Genomic DNA, 25,825 nt, shown 5'->3' with positions numbered 1-25,825 from the left:
ATATATATATGTATATATATATATATATATATATATATATATATATATATATATATATATATATATATATATATATATATATATATATATATATATATATATATATATATATATATATATATATATATATATATATATATATATATATATATATATATATATATTACAAAAGTTAAACATCTAAGATTAATTAATACTTTAATAAAAATTATTGAAACTAATAACTGTAAGAACTAATTAAAATTATCAATTAGTGAAACACTTAAGCAGAAACTATTATTATTATCATTATTATTAATACTACTACTACTACTAATAGAGATTTCAATTTTTAAACATCAAACTCGAAAAATCCACGTTTCATTTATTTATTTACTGGTTGATTCAACAAATTTAATCTGGCTAACGACTGAGACAGCAGTCCACCACACAAAAATCATTGAATGTAATTCTACCTCGAACTAAAATAATCACAGAAGTAGTTACCCCAAAATCTAATCATATATTTTGCACACACACACACACACGCACACACACGCACGCACATACAAGAATTTACTTATATTTTTACACATATACATAATACAAACTAGTATTTATGGTATTCTAATATATGTGGATTTATACAATTCACCATACCATATCGTTCAAAATAGTATTTTATGAAAGTATAGTGACATAATTGTAATGTGATTAGCAAACTTAATTTTAAATATTTTGAAAAATTACTAAACTATTAATAATATTATTAAAGTGAAAGCAAACAAAATTATATTAATTAGGCATAGGTAGAAACAATAAAGTGAACAAAAAGCATATAAAAATAAATATGAAAGTGTGTGGAGCCTAATGGTCAAGAGTACCACTAGAAAAATATCAAAATGTCAATAAATATTATTTAAGATCTTTGATTAAATAATGGAGAAAGAAAGAGCAGACCCTCTCTGGAACAGATCAACATTGTAGAATTTCCCTATCTCCAGAAGGACTTCTAAGATGCCTGGATCTCTGACATCGCTGTTAAAAATGATTTAGTTGTGAAATTAGGTAATTAGATTAGGTTAGATTAGAGTCAAATTATTATCATCACTATAATTTATTTTATGCTATTAAAGGTGATTATCTGATTGACATCATATATGAAAATTTCAAAACAACGATTTTATTTATCAATTTATTAAATTAAATATAATCTAATAATGAATTAATAAAACTTTAATTTTAAGTAATTAAATTATTATATCAGCATTATTCTTATCAGTTATTACTACATTTTAGATTAACCATAACCTTAATTAACTTAAAGTTAAACAAAGACTTAGAATAGTATTTTATTAAAAAATAACTGGTAAGCTGAGGTTAAACTACTAACTAAATACTAAACTTTAGTAGTAGTTTATTTCACTATTTGACGTTTTTGGGAGATATAATAATCAATAATTTAATAAATAAAATAATATAAAATAGAGGAAAATTTTGAGCTTTCCGACTAAAATACAAAATTCATTCAAGTGTGTCTATTCAGTCTTCTGGTTATTATGTTTGTTATTGATTTTTATTGTTGGACTCATCAGTCAGACTAAGGAAAAATCGCGATCGGAAAAATAATTTAGAATTATTAAACTAAAAATACTTTTTTTTTAAACTAACCTTTGTTTTAAAAAAATTAAATAACCAGAGAAAAAGGCGCAGGTAAATTTAAATATGATTTCTAGAAAATTATTTATCGCCTCCAACACCAAATGTTTACTTTTAATATGTGTGTAATTTAAGCTAGCCACAGTTAAACATCAAAACAAATTGTGTATACCTGGTTTCTACATGAGAATTATACAACTTACATGAAATGTTTCAAATTTCGATATTCGATTATTAAATACAAATTAAAACACTAATAAAGCAGAGAAACTAATTAGAAATATACACGTTTTCTCTGACGCTGTTTGTTTAGCATGGCTCCTTTCATCTGTATCTGTCGGAGATCTTGGTTTGAAACACTCCATATAGGTACAGCTATAATTTATTTCAAATATTTATATTTATTATTATATAAGTTAAAATCATTGAAATAAATGTAATAAAACTTATCCACTCATAAGGCAAGTCTAAATGTAAGTAGAAGAAATAAAATCATAATGTTACATGGATCATAAATGAAATGATACATATATATCAATTTGATAGTTTTCATTTCAAGTACCTCTTGAAATTTAATATACCGTACTATAGGACTTATAAACTTATTCAACAATTAATTAATAGGAAAAACCAGGAGTGTTAAAATAATTATATTAATATTAACAAAAATTTGTATTATATATATATCAAAATCTAGTTTAAGTAAAATTCGTAGTGCGTGTGTGTGGTGTGTGGGTGAGTATTTTGAATCGTTCAGAATCGCTTGAGTTCAAATCTTGCCCGTTATTACTGATTACATCAAAGTTTACATTTAGTTTTTTTTCTAACTTCACTTTTAGCTTCCATTTAGCAAGTGCGTGCGGCGGAAAATTTGAAATTTGGGTTAATAGGAATATAATTTATATTATAATTAGTACAACTTGGAATTATTTGTTTAGTTTATGAGAATTATTTATTCATTTATTAACTATTTATATAGTTTATAAAGAAATTTGTAACTAAAATTTCAGCATAAATAAATCGGATGTCAGATTTTTTCAAAATTTCACTTCGTAGTACTTTTTTTAGTAATTAAAATGCTAATATACTTTTAATTTATAATTTATACACCTTATTATAGTAAATTTGTTAAATATTCAAATTAAAAGTACTTTTTTGTACTTATTTCCTATTGAGTTAGTAATCTGTAACATAGTCCTATTACACCACTAATCTTTTACTAAGTATTCTATTCTGTAGTATGGTACACTGAAAAAACTAAAAAATGGCCTAATACTCAGACTCAATAGTTTAGAGTTCAGTGCTATGAGCATATAATATCATGAAGAAAGACATAGATGCTTTATAACTTACTTTATAACATAACATAGTTTATTGAACAGTTAAATTAAACATATTGAACATATGACAGTTATGTATGTTGTACATATATATTTATTATATAATATATATATATAAATGCGTGCGTGTGTGTGTGTGTGTGTGTGTGTAAATTATTTATTAATTATTTGCAAATCTGTGTTGTTTTGTATGTCTTATTTTATATTTTATAATACATTCAACTTATGTTTATTTTACATATTAGCTTGCTATGTTGTTATAGTTATGTTTGTGATTTAGGTATTTTTGAAAAACCTTGTGTTATTATTTTTTATTATTATTCATATTATTGATGGTAGTTTTTAAAGCACTGCTCACCTACCTACATCTCTGTTGTATAAACAAAAAGAAAAAATTTATGTAGTTGAAGTGAATGTGTGTGTTTTAATTTTTGGTTGAATTTATTTTTACTTAGAACAAATTAAATTTTTTTATCAACATAATTATTAATAATAAATTCTATAAAAATATAAGGTCTGATAGAGGTTTTATTTTAAAATTGAAAATTTTGTTCAGTTTTTTAGAATTTAAGATTTATTCTCAGTTATTCAATATATATATATATACATATAATTATGTTTTTGTACTTATTTATAATAAATTATCAAGTAACATTTAAATATTATTAATTATTATTTTAATTTAATTTCATTGTATTCAATAAAAAAACTGTCTTAACAGCATAATGATGTAATGTACCTATCTATTTATATTTATGTAAATTATTCTTTCAGCAGGCAAACATGGTGATGTGTTACAACAACATAGACACGAAAAACAACAATTTGGACGACGATGATGACGTCATAGTGGCGACGCCATCAACTACAGCAACGTCATCATTGTCAAAAGGCCTCTGTCACAAGAAGACCATTAAATGTACTGTTAAGTTACTGGATGATAGCGAGATGGAGATAATTATGAAGGTTTATTATCAACTATTCTTCCTTATTCCTTACAGCTTTTTATTGTCAAGTTTTATCAGAGAGATAGAGAGAGAGAGATAGAGAGAGAGAGAGAAAGAGAAAGAGGGGGGGGAGCAAAAAAAGAATGAATGATGGAAAGAACTAGACAGAAAGTAGAAAAAATGAATCAGATTATGAGGGGAGGTGAGAACAAATAATAACTTATGAAAATAGTGATGAAGTATTCAATAATTAATTTTTAAGTAGCAATAGTAGCATGAATCTATTATTATTAATACAATTAGCAGTAGTAACTGCAGCAGTGGTAGTAGTAGTAGTATTATTATTAGTAGTAGTTGTGATGATAGTAAAGCTATTACATCCTTCAATAGTTTTGTTAATGATAGTAGATAGCAGAAGAAAAATTTTATGGCACAGCATCAACTCTTATCAATGGTAAAGAAATGTACAAGTTGATGTTTTAATAATGAACACTAATTGGGTAATAGTGTGTATGTGTGTGCGTGTGCGTGCGTGTGTATGTGTGTTTGAGATCATACATATATGTACAATACGCTATTGCACTGTTTTGTATGTGTAGTTTTTGTATGTACATATAATTTTAGCATGAGTCATTTATTGTTTACATATTTGGTATGGTATGCCGGTATTGTATGTGCGTGAGTTTGTGTGTGTGTGTGTGTGTGCATGTGTATTTCTGGTTTTTGATGTATTGCCTTTTAATTGAAATTCTCATCATTCACATCACCACACTGTAGTAGTACTTGAAAGGAGTGAATAATGATAGTGTTGATAACAGATATCTTTTGCAGTATCACCACCAGTTATTATTATTTTAATCATTTAAAACCCGTCATCATCGTCAACAATGATATCATCGTCATCGTTGAATCATTGACCTTAACCTTGAACTTTCAGAAGTCTAGCAAAGGTCAAGCCCTGATTAACAGGATATACAAGTACTTGCAGATAAACAGCGGCTGTGGACCTCATGACAACGAACCTTGCTACTTCTCGTGCACCTACTTTGATAGTACTACTGATAAATATGTTAGTACTAACACACATACGTACATGTAGATACACACACACGTGTGGAGTAGCATCTTGTAATGTAATTATAGTATTTACGTCGTCGTTGTTATTGTTCTTCTATTCACGCATCTTATTTCGTTTCAATAACTGTTCCGCTGTTCTGTATGTAGTAAGAGTAGTAGCAATAGTAATAGTATTAGCTGTTGCTACTACTACTACGACTTGGTAGTCACAGACTTGGTTGTCGTAGCAGTAGAAGTAGTAGAGGTAGTAGCAGCAGTAAATCGAATTTTTGTACTAAAATTTTTAAGATATAACGCAGCGAAAAATAAAAATTGAAATGCAAAAAAAACTTTTTTCATTATAAAGGTTATCAAATACGGCGATATGGCATATGATGTATTAATGTATTATATTTCAAATGCATGCTGTGTTTGTGCTTATGAGTTTATTTTCCATCTGCAGCCCGGTAAATAAATTTCTTTTTCTTTATTTTTTCATATATTTTTTTCGTATTATTTATTTTTATTTATTTTCCCCAATATAGAATGATTTACTTGCGTATAAACAATGGAAAAGAAATCTTTTTCGTTGTTAAACATTGTAAATTGTTGTGAAGTAATAGTAACAATTATACAATAATACTACAATGTATATACAGTACTATATGTAAGTTTGTTTGTATGTATGTATGTATGTATGTATATAACATATTTTATGTATGTTTATATTTGCGCACATGTGTGTGTAATGATTTAGAGCGTTGATTGCAGGCTTGCAAACAAATACATAGAAATAAAAACAATATTCAAAGATATAGACAAATATATGAACCAACAAACAAAATATAAACACACACAAACATACAAAAATAAATACATAGAAACATATACATAGATATAAAAACAATATTCAAAGATATAAACAAATATATGAACCAACAAACAAAATATAAACACAAACATACAAAAATTACATCAAAATATATACAATCATAAATACGAATAAACGCAAAATTTATATGCAGACATACAGGGTAATATAAACAAATAGGCAAAGATATATGCGAAAATGTAAATGTACGTTTTTAACAATTGCTTCAAGGTTTGGCTGATCCACGATAAGCAGATCTCACAACAAATCAAAAGTGATCTTTGATGTTTTTTGCTGTTATTGTTGTCATAATTGTTATTATTATTATTGCTGTTGCTGTTATTTTAAGATGTTGTTGTAATTCTTGTTATCTGATTGTTGTTGTGGTTATTATTATTATTATTTATTTTTCCTATTTTCTTTTGTTTTCTTAGAGGTATTTGCGCTTTTAAAAGTCGTAAATTAATTGGAGTAATACCCCATCTGTCTTGTTTATTATCGTTGTCGTTTTTATTATTTTTATTTATTAATAATAATATTATTATTATTCGACCAAATATTTTTTAACCCAAAATTAGGTCAACCTTGTTATTTGAAGTTCAAGGTTAAATATTACCCAGACAGTCCCCACGAGATTAAGAATGAGGTCATCAAGTTAGTGATGATGATGACGATGATAGTGATTGTTATTATTATTATTGTTGTTGTTATTGTTCTTATTAATTATTATTATTTATCATGTTACAAATTCGCTTTCTTGTTTTTATTTAATGCAGGAATCTTATGTACCAGCAAATCGTTAAAGATGTTTCCGAAGGCAGGTTCGTAGTGGAAACTCTTATTGCCCGAAGAATCCATGATAAAATCTTAATAGTTCAAGATAATGATATATATCTAAATAAAACGTTAAATAATAACAATATTAATATAAAAATATTATTAAATATTGTAACAGCAATAATTATAATAGTACTTTCAATACTATTTTTCATTACTAGTTAAATAGTAAACTCATCTATGCTATACACGTTACTATTACAAATGACGTCACTCAGATTAATGACGTCACTCAGATTAATGACGTCACTCAGATTAACTACTTTTACTTGCGTCACTCCCACTACACTATACACATTACACGTAAATGAATGCAACGCAGAGTGTCCTGTTCGTTTGCAACTCAATCGCTCTTACTCTCCTACCAAGCTCAAATTGAGTACGGTGACTGGGATTTTCCCACTTCGAAATTTCCGGAATGTTTAAAGATGTCACCGGATTGGAAAAACCGGATGGGTGATTATGAATTGGATGCCTATGAGAATGTTAAGAAGCTGGAAATCCCGAAGAAATTTGATTCCCTGAAGTTTGAACTCTGGTCCAAAGTGTTTGACCTTTACAAAGTTCATAGGTCGGGCTTGATTTTAATAAAATATTAAAACAAATAGTATATAAACATATTAAAAACAAATATTCAAGTATTACTGTTAATAATATTGTACCGTTTTTATTATTTTTGTTCTTTATTATAGAAAACTTCTTACATATCATTCCTCCGTTTGAGTTTTCGCGCTAGAATGGCTGCGTGGAAAACGCTGCCAAAAAAGTTTAATTCTTCATTATATATTTATTTGTTTGTTACCAGGGGCCAGTCGAGAGAAGAGGCCACTAATAATTACTTGAGTAACGTTTCTAAAGTGGCTAGATACGGAATGCATACCTGCTACGTTGAGGTTGTTGCTGTTGTTGTGGTTGCTGTTGCTGCTGTTGTGGTTGCTGTTGCTGTTGCTGCTGTTTTGGTTGCTGTTGTGGTTGCTATAGCTGCTGCTGTTGTGGTTGCTTTTGTTGCTTCTTTTGTTTTTTCTTTAGTTGTTGTATTATTTATTGAGGTCGTTTATTGAATTTACAAATTTTCATTCTCAGATGTTTAGTGGTGGTGGTCAATTTATAGATTTTTCAAAATTTTATAATAATAATAATAGAATCACTAATAAAAATAATGTTAATTTATTCACTGGACCCCCTTAAACACACACCACATTACATCTTAAACGACAGAATGAAGGTGGTAATCCCGTGGAATTGTGCCTCTGTTGGTTAGGGCTGTCCGTGTATGACTGTAGCGGCGAGATTAGGACCACGAAGTTGACGTGGCCCAGACTGCTGAAGATCGCATATAAGAGGAACAAATTCATCATACTATACAGGCAGAATGGAGTTTGTGACGATGGTGACGATGGTAGCTGTGATGATAATTATGGGAGTGATGGTGGTGATTGTGAGGGGATTTTAATGATTGTGAAAAATGGATGATGACGATTGGGATGATTAGGATGATGATTAGATAGATGAAAGATTATGACAGTGAGGACGACGCGAAGATGAGTAGAAAGATGACGTTTTTTTAGATGATGATGAATAACTTTTTTGATGTTGAATCAGGCGAACAATGGCAACAAATTGATGACTTTGAAGTTTAAGCACACCAAAGAGGCGAAAATGTTTTGGAAGTTAGCAGTTGGACACCATTCTTTTTTCAGGTCGTGCCTTGCTATCATTTATGCACTTTCATTTCTTTTTTTTGCTGTTTTCATTACTTTCTTTGTGTGTGTGTGTGCGTGCGTGTGTGTGTGTGTGTTTATTTAAATTTTCTAATTTTTCAGGATAAAACCAAATTTGAATGCCGGCCGAAAAGGAAAATTTAAAAGTAAACTGTACAGCAACAAAATCAGTCGCTACCACAAATCAAAGAATTTTACTACAGGTGGTGGTGGTGGTGGTAGTTGCGGCAAGGATTGCGCTAGCTTCGTCAGCAACGACGCAAAACGACAACAATTATCAATAGATGAACAACTACTACATCAAACCAGCAACAATCTTAACGGTGAAGATGTCGATCATAATTTGCAACAGCATCAACAACCACATTCTTTCAACAACAATTTTCGCAACAACAGCAACAACTTGAAAAGTTCAACAAAACGAAGTAACAGCTGCAAAAATTCCGACAACTACAGCAACAAAAATATTTACAATGTCGTCGGTAGGAGTACATCGTTCAACAACAACACCTACAGCTGTAAGAGTGTTTCTGCAACAAAAAGTAACGACGATTATTTCGGAATTTGCAACAACGTCAGCAGTTGCAGCAACACTTTTTTGTTGCAACGACACTCACTTACGGAGGTTGAAAATTACAGACCCATCTGTATTCAGGTTTTGCTTATTAACTGTGTTTTTTTATTAAGTTAAATTGAGTCTGTTTTTATTTATATGATTGAAACTTCAAATTAAATGTCGAGGTTTTCTTAATTAAGTGGCATTTTAAATTCAAAACATTCAGATGACAGAAAGAGCAAAAATATCATCTGTGGATAATTTGAGAAGGAATGTATACAGGACAGGTAAGATAGTTCTGCCTTATCAACAACAGCAGCTACAATCGCAGCCACATCAGCTACAACCACAACAGCAGCTACAACCACATCAACAGCAGCCGCAATTGCGACTGCACCAACAACTACAGCAGCTACATCAGCAGCACTGGCCACAGCAGTTTCAGCAAGAATGCATCACACAGCATGAAAATATTCCTCATGAAATTCAAAATGAATTTCGGCAGAATTTATCTCACCAGCAAACCTTACAGCCTGAACATTTCAAGTGTGTTCCTATGGAATATAAACAACAATATCCTCCTCATGAAAACAAAACCTGGCCTAAAAAACAACAGCACTGTCAAAAAAATTTGCAACTACTCAACTATCAGCAACAACAACATCAGTTACAAGCAGAGCAGCAACAATGTTTGCAACGAAATGATGCACATTGTCGTCATCAGCGACTCACTGAACCGCCACAAGCGCAAACTAAAACTGACTTTTTGAAACTGCAACAACACCAGCAGCAACAACAACAACAATATGATGGTAATTTACTTGATTGTCAAACCTCAACACACTCAACAGGCAAAAATGGTCTTCCTCGACTGCTGCAACATCCATTTCATGACAAAATTCAACAATTTCATAGACCACAACCACAAATGTATCAGGATCAAGTTCAACAATGCCAGCAACAAAAATATCAAGAGCAACGAGAACAAGCATTCTACAAAAATCGCACATGTGCATCGGGGAGACATCAGCAACATTTCAACATTCAGCAGCAGCAACAACAACATTTATATGTTGAAGATCAGCGAGGACCAGCTCAACAATACCAGCAACATCAACAGCAACGACATCAATTACAGTCTCAGCAACAAAATGAACAACAGCTACAATCTCTCCATTCAAGACCACCTCTCCCGCCATCACTGCAACTCAAACCAAGGCCAAAATCTGGAAACACCCAACTGGAAAGCCGAAACATTCAACAATCATCAAGCACAACTACAAAAGCAACTACGCCATCTATAAATAGGAAAAAGGAAAATCCGTACGAGTTTGATAGGAAATCCACAAGGGGAAACCCCAAATCACCTAAGGAGCTATCCAAAGACATCAAAGGTAGAAAGAACATTGTAATAACTGCCTACCTGGATAACAACAGTCTGCTGAGTGAACCTGGAGTTAGTTATCATTCGTGCTAGATGGGTAAATGAATGACTGGATGGGTGAATGAATGAATAGATGGGCGGTCAAATGAATAGAAAATGAATAAAGGAATAAATGGAAGGATGGATTAATGGATTATTGAATGGATAACTTGGATGCATTAATGGATAGACAAATGGATGATGAATTGATGAATTGGTTGTATAGATAGATGCTCTTTATGTTTGGTGAATATTTTTATTTATGACTAATTCGAACAGGGGATATATGACAACATCGTTGAAGCTGATAGCATCAACAACATCAACACCAACATTAACAACAACAACAACACCACCAGAAACAATAAAAATAATAATTTCACTCAACTTTCCAGTAAATCATATAACAACAACAACATTAATAATAATAATAATAACGACAGCTACGGTAGTTACGACAACCTCTACAACTACAGAACAAGAACAAACCACGCTAACATGAATGACTATTACTACGACAGCCACTCCTACCTCCAATATTGCCGACGACAAAATCAACAACATCATTATCAACATCAGCAGCAACAGCTGCTACTATCGCCACCACAACAACTACTACTACAACAGCAGCAGCAACAACAATCATATGATAATAACGATGATAGTAATGGCGAATATGACAACTTACTACAGCCATGTGCATCATCATCATCATCATTTCCATACGCTCCATCCACATCGTTTCCATTACAGTATCAGCAATCATCATCAATACCTCCTCTTCAAACGCTGACGTCATCGCCACGCCACGTGTTTTTCGAATCGCCTGGCGGATTTAAAATAACCCAGGTTAATTAATTATTTAATTAATCTAATTATTTAATTAACCCCTTTTAAAAGTTAAGTTTTTTTTAATTTCTAATTCTAAAATATAAAAATTGTTAATTAATTATTTAATTAATTGCTTTTAATTAAATTATTTTTATTTTGTTTGTTGTAAAATACAAAAAAAAAGGTAAGAAACCCAGAAGACGATTCTTTAATTGAGACTGTCATAGAGAAGACGCTGATCATTGAAGATAAATGTGACGAGGAAGAAGTTATAACCTTGTTTAACATACATACATACATACACACATACATACATACATACATACATACATACATACATACACACACATACACATACATACATACACACACACATACATACATACATACATACATACATACATACATACATACATACATAATGCATACATACATACATACATACATACACACACACACACACACACATTAATAAAATTATTAATTTATTTTAAATTATCGAGCGCTTCTTAATATGCGTGAGTTCACGCATCACATACATTGCATGTGATATGAGGAATCTTTTCACATTCGAAGCCGGTCAGTGCAACATCAGAACCAAACGCCTTGTTGGTTAAGCTACTTCAAACATACCATAAACATACGATTATTTACATCGCAGGCTATCGCTAATGCTATTTCTTCACTGACTCGAATCCATCCGAAGCTTTCAGTGGAGGAAATTGAAATAAAAAGAAAATAATAATAAATTATCTCTATAATTTTATGTCATAATTATTATTATTTTATTATAGTTGTTATTATATTATAATTATTGTAAATTGTCATCGTATTTAGGAATCTTTCTTATCAATTATTTTATAAATTTTACATTACCGCTGTTCATTTTGATCATCACATTGTGACAGGCATCTCGTTATGATAACGGTATTATTGATATTATTATTATTATTTTATAACTTTCATTGCAAAATTATTAATTTTTGTTGGTTTTTGTTGTTTAGTATTTCTGGATTAAAATTCTTTTATAATACTATCATACTATCACTTCAATCATTTGTATCATATATCAATCAATATATCATGTTTTGTTTTTAACATTTTTTCCTCCGTTTGATATCATCACTCGCTATCTTAATGTAGTATCATTTAGTATAATTACTCTTTGATACATAAGTAGTGATAATATTGATAATTATATGAAAAACAGTATTTGTAATACTATCATCATCATTGCTGTTGTTATTGTTCCATACAATTATATTTAATTTTTCGTTTAGTTAAATTTTCTGTTACAAAAAATGTTTTTCCGGATTTGTTTGTTTTAAAGTTGAAAAAATTTTTGGAAAAATTTTTTTTTTTTCTTTGTTTAAATTTTATCTTCCTCTAAACTGATGGTTGTACACTATTCTTTTCTATACTAATCTATTCTATTCTATATTCAAGTATTTTGCTTCGATAAATTACTTTTTTTAAAATTTGTTTCGTTTTAGTATTTTTCAATTCACTGTTTATTTGTTTTCTCTTTCATATCACTTACATGCACTTTTTGTATCGTATTTTGAATTTAAATCATTAAATGTTCTATAAAAATCATTTCATTTCATTTGTATTTACTCTTAGTTATTTGCTTGTCTGTCTGTGTCTGTGTGTGTGCGTGTGTGTGTGTGTCTGTCTCTCTCTTTTTCTCACTCTCTTTCTCTCCTTCATCTCGTTAGCGTATAGTGAAATTGATAAATAAATTAATTTTTTGGTACTAGTTGTTTTTTGGTATGCTTACTTGCTAATGTGCCAATACGACACCTGGTCCAATCAATGTATTACAAACTACACTCACACATAATATAACACTAATAATACTTTTTGGTACTTTTTGTTATATGTATTATATTATATAACGCGTCCGTTGATTAGATAAGAATTAGTCTATAGGCTGGAGAATCAGTAAGAATAAACTTGTATTGAGCATTTTTAACTTACGTAATATGTAGAACACTTCAGGCCGATACACGCACGCACACCTTATCATATTATATTGAATTAATCTACAGTTAGTAGGTTAGATACATATACGTATATGTGATTTAATATTAAATGCTCGCTACACTACTATACATTCCAGGCAATCCCAATTGTAAAGGATATGAATCCATCTAAACAAAACATTTTAAGCGTAAAATTTAATATATGTAATGGGTATACACAGCTTAATTAATCAACAAATATGTAATTATAAATAAATGTATATATTTATATATATTTTGGGTTTAGACTATCACAAATACAATTATTTATGAAGATAACTGCATTTTCGGCATTATTCAACTTGTAGTTGAGTTTCTCAATTTTTCTAACAAGACTTATCATCCTGATGAAGTTTATTAAGGTTAACATGTGTGTTTGCAAGATTATAAGCATCATATGCTCAGATAATTAGCATTGATAAACGATAAAATATAACGACTGTTTACTTAACACACACATAAATAAGTATAAATATGTGTGTGTGTATCAAACCATTTTGCTTATGTTAATAACATATATATATAGAGAGAGAGAGAGCGAGAGAAAAAGAGTGTATGCTTTGTATACTCAGTTGACAAAAGGTGTTCAATTGCTTTAAAACACCTTGATTGATTGTTTGTACCTACATACATGTGCCTGCATATAGCAGAGTACAACGAGACAATGTATGTATGAGACTATGTAACAGATCTATCGGGATCTTTATTGAGAATTTTTGAGAACATTATTAAGTTTAATTCCTTAATCTTGTGTTTAATTTTTGTAGATGAATTAATAAAGTAATTAGTGCGAATTCGTTTAAATTCTTTTAATTTACTGCATTGTTTCTGGTTCATTAATTGGGACGATCGTTAAAATATATCGTGTCCTTCGACCAAATGGATGCAGATGATGCCAAATATGTTTGTGGATTAACTCCACAGAGTTTAGAAAAGGTTAAGAAGAATTTTTTTCAAACTATTTCAATTGTACTACAGACATTAATCTATTTCTGTCTCATAATTTCTAAGTTAAAGATGATGACGATTTGTTGCGTGATTTTCTGGTTCGAAGTACTACACGCACAGCAGTGCAGTTTGACTGAAACACGTGAATGAACGTATCGAGCATTTCTTGAGTATAGTTAACTGGGGTCACTTTGATCCCAGTTAACTATACTCAATTCGAATATGATAACTACAACTCATAATCCCGAACTTTTAACCACAACACAATCTCCTAACCCTGAATTATGCCACACAATGTGAAATGTATCAAAAATTTTTAATGAAAATTGTGACAGGCCAAAAAGGAATTGAATGAAGATCCGAAACAGAGGATAGGAGCCGTACAGACATTGAGGAAGTGGATCAAACAGCAGCCTCACCTCACGTGCAGAACTGGTGTGTTAGTTTGTAGTTGTACTTTTGTGGCTGTTGTTGTTGTTGTTGTTTCTGGGAGTTTGTTTTGTTGGTAATGTTGGTGATATTAGTTTTACTGGTTAATTATGTCGTTGTTATTTGTTGTCTATTTATCATTACTGCATTTTATGTCTTCTGAATCGCAACGTAAGATAAGCATTTTTTAAATGATGATGTACGTACGTACGTACAGAACCTTGAATCAACTCATCTCAAAAAGTTAAACTATGACGAAATAATGAAAAAATCATTTAAAATATTTTTCGAAAGATTTTAAAATAACAACAAAATCGAGATTTTATTCTTAGATTTGAGCGTATGTAACGTTCACCTCTCACAGCTTCAAACCGTACTACACAAAACTGACTCACATATGCAAATTCACCTTATTGATCAGATCATCTCATCAACACACCTGTCTTAACTTAACTGAATTCTAATATATTTCGACATTTTGTTTTAAAATTTTTAGCAGTAGCATCATCAACCCATTTAAAATATTTAAAACATTCATTTTTTCAGTCTAAATGAACAACACTCAAATGTTTTCATTTTTTCCCATCAACAGACACGCAATTCCTATTGACAATTCTTCGTCGGTCAAAGTTCAGTCAGCTGGTAGCCAGGGAACTCATTGAAAACATGCTGACCATGAAGACAAAGTACCCGAACTTGATGTCAAACCTGGACTTGAAGGAGCCTGCCTTCAGAACCATGCTTGATGCAGGGTGGGTGTGGGAAAAGCTGTTTTTTGTGGGGTGTTTCAAGTTTAGATAAAGCCCTGGCAATCCCGATATATTCTAATCTTATTTGGTGTATTTTTACATAAGGCTTTTTGTTATTTACTATTGTTCAGAAGGGTGATTAAAAAGTATTAAAATAGTCAAGAATACTTAAAATAGTACAACTATATCCCTTATTAATGTTTTTCTGGCTTTTCAAAATTAGTAAATCAGTCAACCATTATAGCTTGATTAGATTTTCAACAAAGTTTTCTGCGTTTTTTTTATCCTCAGTGTGATCGTCTACTGTCCAAAGAAAGACCACGAAGGCAGATCGCTTGTCATCATCCGACCAGGTCACATTACCATTAAACTAGTTATAGGATAATGATATTTACACAAATTATATATTATAAAGTAATATTAATATTGAAAGTAACCATTCATTATTCCTCTCTACCGTTCTAAAATCTTGAGATTGTAGTTCCAAGTTCAAATCGCTGGTAACTCCAATCGGCCAATTTGAAGTTATCAAAATTTTCAATTCGATTCTGCTACTATCTCACCAACACACGCAGGCAAAGTCCCTGACATGGATGATCCAAATTTCGGGCACCACGTGGAGGTGAGGATGGGGCTCGCCATCGGGGAGTTGAGGAGGCACCTGGATGAGAATATCACCGTCAATGGAATCATGCTGATGTTCGATTTTACTGGAGTTAGTTCATTCTCTTTTCAGTTCATTGGTATTATGAAGAATGTTATGAATAACACAGAAAATTTAATTTTTAGTTGTCCCATTTTCAGTATTTTATGTAAAAAAAATTCGGTTAAGAAAGGTTCACATCTAAACAAAAGTTGATGAACGCTTACTTCGTCATGGTTCTAAATGAATATAATGGATTCTTGTTAGAACGTAACGCAAGCGAATTGTAGACACAATTTTGTTAATATTCCATTAACTTCAAACCACATTGAGATAATAACTTTTTGGAAAAAAAATGCTCCTGAAAGCATACTTATATCGCAAGAGAATAACACTACGGTAAATCAAGCATTAATAATAATAGAAAAAGTAATAGAACTAATAGAAATTCAAAGAAATAATAGTAATAGTATAATAAAAATTCAAGTAATTTAAGTAGTCAGTAACGTATAAATTACTACTACTCCACACAACACGTTCAACATTTCGTAGGCAACTATGAAACAGATGACGAAACGAAATTCTGAAGAACGTAAGATACATTCAAAAATTTGGCAGGTCAGTCAGTTACAACACATCCCATCACATTACATCACAATACATTTCATCATATTAAATTATAATACATTACGATTACAATACACAAAATGATTACAGTTCATTACATTTTTTGCATCACCACGTTGTACTACTTCAACAAATTCTTTTAATCTATTGAATTTTAATTAATTACTCTGTATGTAATTATTAATTATTTAAATATAAACTCCACTCAAAAAATAATCCATTTTTAAATAATTTATCATAAATATTTTTAATCTAGGATTGCACTCCGGAAAGAGTAAAGGCCTTCATCTTCTATAACCCCGGTCCTATTTTGGAGTTCTTTCTAACGACTGTTAAGCAGTTCATGAAGAAAAAGAATCAAGAGAGGGTTTGTACGTAGTACGTTCATTGCATGACGTCATGTTTACATTACGTTACGTCATGACGTCACGTTTACATTACGTTACGTCATGTTTACGTTACGTTACAACATGTTTGTCTTACCTGGCTTTATATTCACGCTATATGAGATAATTTTTATATTACATGACGTCATATCTATATTGCATGACGTCATAATTATGTCACGTTACATTTTATTATATTACATGTTTTACGTCACACACACGTATAATACATTCTTTACATTTAGTTACGATTTGATTGCATGCTTTGTATGAAAACTGTTTCGAAAAATTTGTATTATTATAATTATTAATTATGGTTTTGCAAAAAAAAAGATAAATTATGATTATTCAAAATTCATTAAATCAATACAAACATTTTTTAACGTTTTTTTTATACATTGGAAGTCTACCTAATTTGTACAATAAAAGTTGCAACTCAAACACATGAAAATCTTTCTGTTGTAAAAAAAACCCATTTTAGTTTTGGTGTTAAAATTTGGTTTACGTTTACAGAAAACCAAATTTGGTTTACAACAGTTGCGGTATTGCAATTTGTATTTCAGATACAAATACACGAAACCATGGAGAGCTTATACAAGGTGATACCGATGGAGTTCTGGCCGACAGAGTACCTTCCAGATGACTACAACGGACCGTCTGCCGGATCCGTCAGCGAGATAACAGGTATTTTGGTGGGTGCTAATATACAGGTTTACCTAATTATTGAAAAAAAAATTAAATAATTTTGTGATGTGTTCTAATGGAATTAACGTTATGTAATATAAAAGAAACAATATCAAGCATATCTACAACACCTTCAACATCATCAGAACGTCATTATCTTTTCTTCATCATCATCTTTTTTTATTCTTCATCATCAACCTCAGCTTATTGGAAAAAAGTGATCAGTGAGGAATCGAATCGAAAGTACGTGCTGGAAGCCAGTCATGAAAAGTACAAAATCGACGAGAAGAAGATGCCAAAGAAACAGGATGCCATACCGCAGGAGTCCTTCAGGAAGCTAGCTATCGATTGAATGAATGAATGCATGAATGAATGAATGACTGAATGAGTGAATGAATGACTGAATGATTAAATGATTGAATGAATGAATGAAAAAGACGATTGAGTGAATGAATGAATAAAGAAAAAATGACGGAAGAAGGAACGAGCGAATAGATGAATGGATAAACGAACGAACAAATGGGCGAGTGAATGAACGAATGTATGAACGGATGAATGAAAAATGAATTCATGGATGGATGAAAAGAATGCATAGTTTAATGCCCGATACGTTAAGATAAAACTCACATTCGTTGAACATCTTTTATTATTACGAATTTATAACCACTTGAATATTGCCATTGAAAAATCGAAAATATAAATTTTTGTCAAAAATCACACACGCACAAAATCACAAACACACACACACAAACATGCGTATATATATATATATATATATATATATATATATGCAAAAAAAATATTTACATAATATTGTATATATATAAAGTATACAATAAGTTTTTTCATTTATTTAGGACTAATATAATCTATCATAAAGTAATCATTTACTAAGTATTTTTCAACTATTTCTATTATTTATTTTATTATTAATTATATTATAATTGAAATTATACTGTAAATATATTTGTTTATTCGTAAGTACATAAAAAACCGTCAAATTAAAGACCAATTAAAAGAATGATGACGTAAAAATAGCAAAAGAATGTCAAGGCCATATTTACATTTCAATTGTACAAAAAATATCTGTGTGCACATATGTATGTGTGAATGTGTGTGTATGTATATAAATGTACGTGTGTGTGTGTATAATTATATATATATATATACATATATATATATATATATATATATATATGTATAAATATATATGTATAGATATATATATGTATATATATATATATGAGTGTACGTGTGTGTGTGTGTACATCACACACACACACATACCCACGGACACTTATTTAAGTGTAGTTATTAAATAATTAATTATAAACAACATAAATAGATAAACGGATGTCGTTATGAAAGTGCATTTACGATATCCTAGTAAGAAGAATATCATCATCATCATCAAAGTATTTTCATCATCATAATTTTTTTATCATCGTCGTCTTCGTCATCATCATCGTCTTCGTCGTCAGTATATAAAATTAAAATTAATGAATAAAAAAACATCCTTTTAGCTAACAATACTTAGTTAAATATCGTATCATAATAATAATATCATATATATATCACAATTAAATATTAATAATTAACTCATTAGTTAATTAATTAATTGTAATCTAATAATCATTTATTATTAACAAGTTTTATTTACACATTAATGTGTGAACAAATATAATTGAATTTTACCTTGGGTATTTATCTACACACACAAACACGAACACGCACAAACACAACACACGAACACACACACAGACAAACACACACAGAGACACAACACACATACACATACATATAGACAATAATTGTCATGTGATAACATACTTGACTCAAAAACAAATGAAAACATCGAATTAAAATTGGCGGGCGCATCTTTTGGGGAAATGAAATCGAAAATAATTATAACCCGAGAAAATAAACTAGCAACACGTTCACACATACAAAATTACACAATATCACATACAGGCACAGGCACACGTACATACATACCTCTTCACACAGACACATACGTGCATTTGAATACAACAACAATACATGTCTATACATTATACATGCATAAGTGCATAAATTGACGGAAACACGCATATACAGTCACACATACATACAGACACACATACATACACACATACATACACACACATACTCACACATACTCACACATACAAACAAACATAATCACATACATAGGCGTACTAACATACAAGAAGCCTGGTTGTTTGTTCTCACATCAATTACTTCAATGCTAGATAATTGCATCCTATTTCTTCTATCTCTTCAATGCTATCAGCGTTCTAACAAAGAACAACTACACTAACAATAATTAACATACTAACAATAATAATATAATTAACACCAACAAAATAATTATAATTACATATTAACGTAATAATAATAATGATAATGATAACGGGACGTGAATTGTTCAATTGCTTGCAGTTGTATCATGGGATTGTCGTAAAAAATTTTATAATTGTTGGTGTTATTGTTATGGTTATTATTACCATCATCATCATCATCATCACTATCATCATCATCATCATCACCATCATTACTATTTTTATTATCAGGAAATAATTATCTAGGATTTTTCTATATTGTAATATATATATAGTAATATCTTATATTACTATATATATATATATATATATATATATATATATATATACCTATAATATATTAATTTATACATATAATGATGATGAATATATATATATACATGTATATATATATATATATATATATATATATATATATATATATATTCATCATCATGGTTATCACCAGCGTTATAATTATTATTATCATCGTCACCATTATCATCATCATTTCTCGTTCAGTTTATCATCTGGAACAAGGTAGACATCTTGATTAGCAGCAGCAGCAGTCAATGGCGAAGGTTCACATTGTGGCAGGGGTGGTGGGTGAGGTGGATGCATCATGTAGTAGTAGTCGAGTTTTGTTGGGTCAGTTGTCATGAACTTTTGTTGATGCTGTTGAATTTTTTGCTGCAGAAGTTGTTTTTGTTGCTGTTGTAGTAGTAGTTGTTGCTGTTGCAATAGTTGCTGTTGTTGTAATTGTTGCAGTTGTAGTTGTTGTAAATGTAGTTGATGCGGTTGCTGAAACGGGCTGCGAATATTTGTTGATGGTGATGGGAGGACGATTGAAGGCGAGGCAGACGATAGCGAAGTTTTTCTCATTTTGTTGTGAATGTGGTTGATGTTGTTACCGTTATAACCATTTTCAGGGCAAAAATTACGTATAGTGTTAAAAATTTCAGATGATGAGGCTGGAATGTGCAGCGGGCTTGTGGAGATGGAGGTTGCGTTAGTGGCGGCAGAATGTTTTGTAGCGTTCAAACCTTCGTCATCATTCAAGTGTCTGTCATCTATCTGATCGTATATCTCATCCGCTTTGTACGTGCCTGTCTCTGCCTGACTTCTATTCGCCTCAATATCTTTATAATCCATTACAACGTCGTCAAAATCGTTGCTGCTGCTGTTGAAGTTGATGTTGTTGTAGTTGCTGCTGTTGCTGTTGGTGGTAGTTGTAGTCAAGTCCACCGGCGGCAAACCGCTGATCGGAATTGGAGCGAAAGGACTGGGATGATGAGGAATTTGGGATTGGAGGTAGGGGAATGGATGGGTGAGTAGGGGAGAAGTAGGATGGATTGGGGTAGAAGGAAAAAAATCCATGTTGTTGTTGTTGTTGTTGTTGCTGCTGCTGCTGTTGTTGTTGACAGAGTTGTTGATGTTGTTGGTTTTGCTGGCTGGCATGTCGTAAGAATTCTCCTCTGAAATTGGGATTCGCTTGTACACTATGTTCTCCGACATCGTCGGGGAGATTATATCGGTAGTAGTACTCATCTGTGGCTGGAAGGAAGCTACTGGCGGTGGTGGTGGTGGTAGTGGTGGTGGTGTGGTAGTCGTAGATGTGGTGGCCGTAGAAGTGGTGGCCGTCAGTGGCGGATCTGGGGGGTTGGGGCTAAAGGTTGTCAGCCTAATTTTGGTCACAATGGCGAAAATTTGTTTAACTTTTTGCCTAAGCCCCGTCAAATTTTAAATTTTGGCCACTTCCCCCGTCAACATTGTCCAGATACGCCACTGGTTGTCATAGTGGTAGTGGAGGAAGTGATGTGGTTGAAGTTTGTATATGCCCTTTGTATAATTGTTTAATAAGTGTTTTTAAAATTGTATTAATATAATTATTAAGTGAGAAAAATTAAAGATAGAGATAAAGAAATAGAGAGAGAGAGAGAGAGAGAGAGAGAGAGAGAGAGAGAGAGAGAGAGAGAGAGAGAGAGAGAGAGAGAGAAAGAGAATGTGTGCTTGATAAAATATGTACGTGTGCGTGTATTTCTATATATGAGTGTATGTGTGTATGTGGGTGTTTGTGTGTGTGTGAGTGTGTGAGTGTGCGTGGGTATGTGTGGCTATTAGTTACCAACGTGCGTCTTTCTGCCTCCTCCTGACTGCCAAAAATTTTCTGATGCCGAAGATGGCGACGATGATGAAGAAGATGACGAGGAAGACGATGAAGGTGGTGAAGACGATTGTCGTCGTGGTCATACCATTTTGAGTACTGGCCTCAGCTATTTAAAAATATAAATAAAATTCACAATCGTAGCTAGGAAGTTGGATAATTCTAAATAAAAAGATTTCTTATATGTAGAAGAGTGAAATGTATTTGAATTTATTTATATCGCGTAACTGCTCTATATAATTCGCTGAAACGAAATTGGTAACAAATATGTAGTAGTCGTTAACATTGGCTGTTTGATTTAGTTTAATTTTTCTGAATATTTTTGAAATAGTTGATAAGTCTTAGCTACATTCAGCTTCAGAAATCTTCTTTGTGTCTGCGGTCTGCCATGCAGCTGACGATGTTGACGGGGCGATTGTCGTCGTCGTTGTCGGCACTGTCGAAATATATTTCAAACGATCCACTTTTAAAATTGTGACGACAACTGCTGCTTGCCGTTTAAAATAATTAACAAAATACTATTTCAAAGTTCAAAAATGAAATGACCCTTATTAAATTATACTTTTATTAATATCAATATTATATTATATTATCTTATATTGCATTATATAATATTATATTTAAATACAACGTCGCACTGCGCAGAAACTTGGGCTGAATTAGAAGCCATACTTATTATAATATAATTGTGGGTTGTTATATAAATTAACATTCACGCATTTGGTTGTTTTCTAGTCGGTGACTCTGACTCTGGATCTGTTATCTGCGATTGGCTGGCGTGGGAAACTTTTTTTGGCGAAATCGTTTCAATTACCTGAATCATATCCTACTTTTAATCAGAACAATCTCATTGCATTGTTAATTGTAATAAACTGTACATTTTAATTTATATATCATCAAATGCAGTGATGAAAAATGATAATTTCTGCTTACAATTTGGCCTTCCTTTAATCGAGTTCAGAGTTCAGATCATTAAACTTTTTCAGATCTAATTGATACAGACCCATTGATGCACTCAAATCACACAGAGAGAAGAGAGAGGAAGGAGAGAGAGAGAGAGAGAGAGAGACATCGATCAATTCAGTCAATTATATTTGTATCAATTTATCAAATTTGGTTTTTCATATTTATAATTTTATCGCTCAACAAACTTTCTTCGGGAAAACATTTAGTAAAACTGACCGACCTTCAATGATGAGAGGATCCGAGCTGAAGACATCAACATATTCTGTCTCTCTTGTTGCACGATGATCACCTAAGTCGCATTTGAAGGAAATTCGAAACTTAACTTTCGTACCGTTGTGCTTCAACCTTTCAGTTAAATCCATCGGCAGTTGAAGCGTCTCCGTTATTACGTAGTCAGTGGCATTCGTTTTTATCTCCTTCGTAGAGAATGTCGTATCACCCCAGATCCAGGACACGCTGGCTCTGCAGTTCGTTTGAGCACGTGGGTTGAGCACGGAGCATCTAAATGAAGCTTCCAACACAAATGGACTATAATGGATACTCGGAATTAGGATGATGTTTTTCTCGGGGTGCGATGGCGGCGATTTGCAGCTGGCTCTGTTATCTACAGGTTGGTTAATGTGGCGTTCATGTAGGGACACGAGAACGCATAGTTAATGTGCATCAGCGTATAATTTTTATAACTATTTGTATTTGGTTTATTTTGTAAACATATTTTCAGGTAAATTGTTTTCGATCTAAAAGATGACCATTAAAAATATCTGCTGGAGCTACGTGGCCCTGCAACTAAAACGTAACGTGCATCCAGTGGTTGATTTAGACAAATTTTACGCGGGGCAGGGGTAAAATTTTGAATGTCTTTAACCATTCACCGGGGAGGGGGCAAAAATTTCGAAAATGTTTCAGCGATAGCTGGGAAGGGCAAAAATTTAATTTTTTTTTAATGTTTCAATGTAATGTTGACTGTGACGGGTGGCCAACATTTGTAGTAATATGGTCAAAATTACGCGGACTAACGACCTTTTTATTCAAATTCCTGCTGATCGTATAAATAAATCAGGGATGTCTGATTGAGATTTTGCCCCCTAAGCTAGCATCGGACCGACATCAATAGCTGGCTGGTGCGTAGATCACTACTTTGAGAAATAAAAACGCATCGAAACAATCGAAACCAAAAAAAAATAAATGCTATAAAGGGAGCTTAAAACGTTCGTAGAACGTAAAGAGCATCAATAAACAAATTATCTCGATGAAGCTTAAAGAACAAAACTGCACTTTTTGGTCACCATTCAAAATTTCAACATCTTATATAGAAACGTTAAGCTTCATTATAATATTTTGATGTGCATGATGTTATTTTTGTGCTACACAATTTTTTTACATTTTATTAAGCGATATCGTTGAATTGAATAACCAGTTGTAAAGTTCTAATTTTTTTGATCTCACGTACAACTCACGTAATTTGTCAATTGTATCAGCGTTCAGTATAAAAAAATAGAGCGTCGATGAAAGGAAATGATGAAATTATTTTAAAAAGAAGGATATGTATTGTACTCGCCTACGACGTTGATAAGAGTGTAATATCTTTCAGCACTATCATCTGTTCTTTCAAAAAAACTATCCTGAGTTTCGACACATGTGATAAACCCGGCATATTTGTAAGTAACATTGTGAAAAGTAATCATATAATGAGTGGAGTTATTAGAAAATTCATATTCGTTGAAGTTGAAATATTTGAAACTGGGTCTGTAATAAGTCGGTATATATTCTTCACAATGTTTAAGAGGATTACAGTCCCCGAATGCCCAGTCTGGTTTCCCAATGCCTCTATGAAGAAAACAACTGAATGTCACTGACTGGCCGTGAACGAGGGCAGCATCCATTGTGTTGACGAATACCTCTCCGACTTTCACCTGGACAGGAACAACTTTTTCCTCTTCTATGTTGGGCCATAAAAAGTGTTAGGTGGTGAGATAGTTGTGAAAATGAATTTGATATTATAAAATTTAGGAGGGTTGAAAGAGAAATTATATGAAAAATTTTAATAAAATATAAAATGGCGTTGGTGCAAAGCTAACCGTATGTGCTCTGAGAAAATATCACGATCAATAAATAAAAACAAGTTTCGAAAAAAATCTTATTTATCATAATTTGTTATATTGATTTTTTTATAATTTTTAAATCAATAAAATTATAACTATAATAAATTTGTATCTTTAGCTTTTTAAATGAGGATGTTGATGTGTGCACAATGGTTGATATTTATGTAAAGTTCTCGTGACAAACACAACTTTATATATTATATATATATACATATTTATATATATTTATATATATATATATATATATATATATGCATACACATACATATATGTATACGCACATACAAAGTAATATACACAATGTATACATGTGTGTGTGTGTATGTGTGTGTTTTGATATATGGGACTGAGTCGTAGACAATTAAGGAGAACTTGGAAAAAGTTGAATGCCTGCAAGAACATGTGGATTAGAAGAATGATGGATCGTGTCACAAATGAGGAAATCAGGAAGGAAAAAACGGTATAAATGAATAAAAGCGCTTATAAATCTATGCATATTGGCTCAGCTTGGCTTGGCTCGGCTTGGAATCGGATGTTAAGCAAGGTGTGGTCTCAAACAATT

General features: G+C 31.5%; 4 protein-coding genes across 4 annotated transcripts in view; 2 read left to right on the top strand and 2 right to left on the bottom strand.

Moving 5' to 3' along the window:
• Positions 1-2,003, bottom strand: part of HELRODRAFT_169706 (hypothetical protein) — a gene marked incomplete at both ends in the record, with an annotated part of 9,813 nt that extends 7,810 nt beyond the window's left edge. The window contains 2 exons of the mRNA XM_009015529.1: positions 940-1,017; positions 1,939-2,003. Coding sequence (XP_009013777.1) covers positions 940-1,017; positions 1,939-2,003 — 143 coding nt within the window. The remainder of the gene's footprint in view (positions 1-939; positions 1,018-1,938) is intronic.
• A 1,758-nt stretch (positions 2,004-3,761) lies between these two features.
• Positions 3,762-11,962, top strand: HELRODRAFT_169705 (hypothetical protein; the record flags this gene model as incomplete). The annotated part of the gene is made up of 13 exons (XM_009015528.1): positions 3,762-3,944; positions 4,863-4,994; positions 6,084-6,126; positions 6,431-6,506; positions 6,629-6,673; positions 7,012-7,260; positions 7,495-7,582; positions 7,908-8,088; positions 8,614-8,984; positions 9,193-10,422; positions 10,669-11,238; positions 11,405-11,488; positions 11,882-11,962. 13 exons carry the CDS (start codon positions 3,762-3,764, stop codon positions 11,960-11,962), a joined length of 3,333 nt encoding a protein of 1,110 aa, XP_009013776.1.
• A 1,896-nt stretch (positions 11,963-13,858) lies between these two features.
• HELRODRAFT_185411 (hypothetical protein) lies at positions 13,859-18,379 on the top strand. The gene is given in 11 exon segments (XM_009015527.1): positions 13,859-14,024; positions 14,040-14,180; positions 14,528-14,627; positions 15,214-15,373; positions 15,662-15,723; positions 15,946-16,085; positions 16,566-16,631; positions 16,897-17,007; positions 17,590-17,710; positions 17,914-18,098; positions 18,131-18,379. The coding sequence occupies 9 exon segments, from the start codon at positions 14,124-14,126 to the stop codon at positions 18,060-18,062; spliced, it is 966 nt and encodes a 321-aa protein (XP_009013775.1). The 5' UTR covers positions 13,859-14,024; positions 14,040-14,123; the 3' UTR covers positions 18,063-18,098; positions 18,131-18,379.
• Positions 18,380-20,538: 2,159 nt separating this feature from the next.
• HELRODRAFT_169703 (hypothetical protein) lies at positions 20,539-25,044 on the bottom strand (the record flags this gene model as incomplete). The annotated part of the gene is made up of 5 exons (XM_009015526.1): positions 20,539-21,599; positions 22,161-22,304; positions 23,382-23,765; positions 24,034-24,073; positions 24,724-25,044. The coding sequence occupies 5 exons, from the start codon at positions 25,042-25,044 to the stop codon at positions 20,539-20,541; spliced, it is 1,950 nt and encodes a 649-aa protein (XP_009013774.1).
• Between the last annotated feature and the right edge of the window lie 781 nt (positions 25,045-25,825).

This window comes from Helobdella robusta (assembly GCF_000326865.2).
Source record: "Helobdella robusta unplaced genomic scaffold HELROscaffold_16, whole genome shotgun sequence".
In the NCBI taxonomy this organism is placed as follows: domain Eukaryota; kingdom Metazoa; phylum Annelida; class Clitellata; order Rhynchobdellida; family Glossiphoniidae; genus Helobdella; species Helobdella robusta.
The sequence above is the reverse complement of the archived record's forward strand: the minus strand, read 5'-3'. Positions and strand labels throughout refer to the sequence as shown.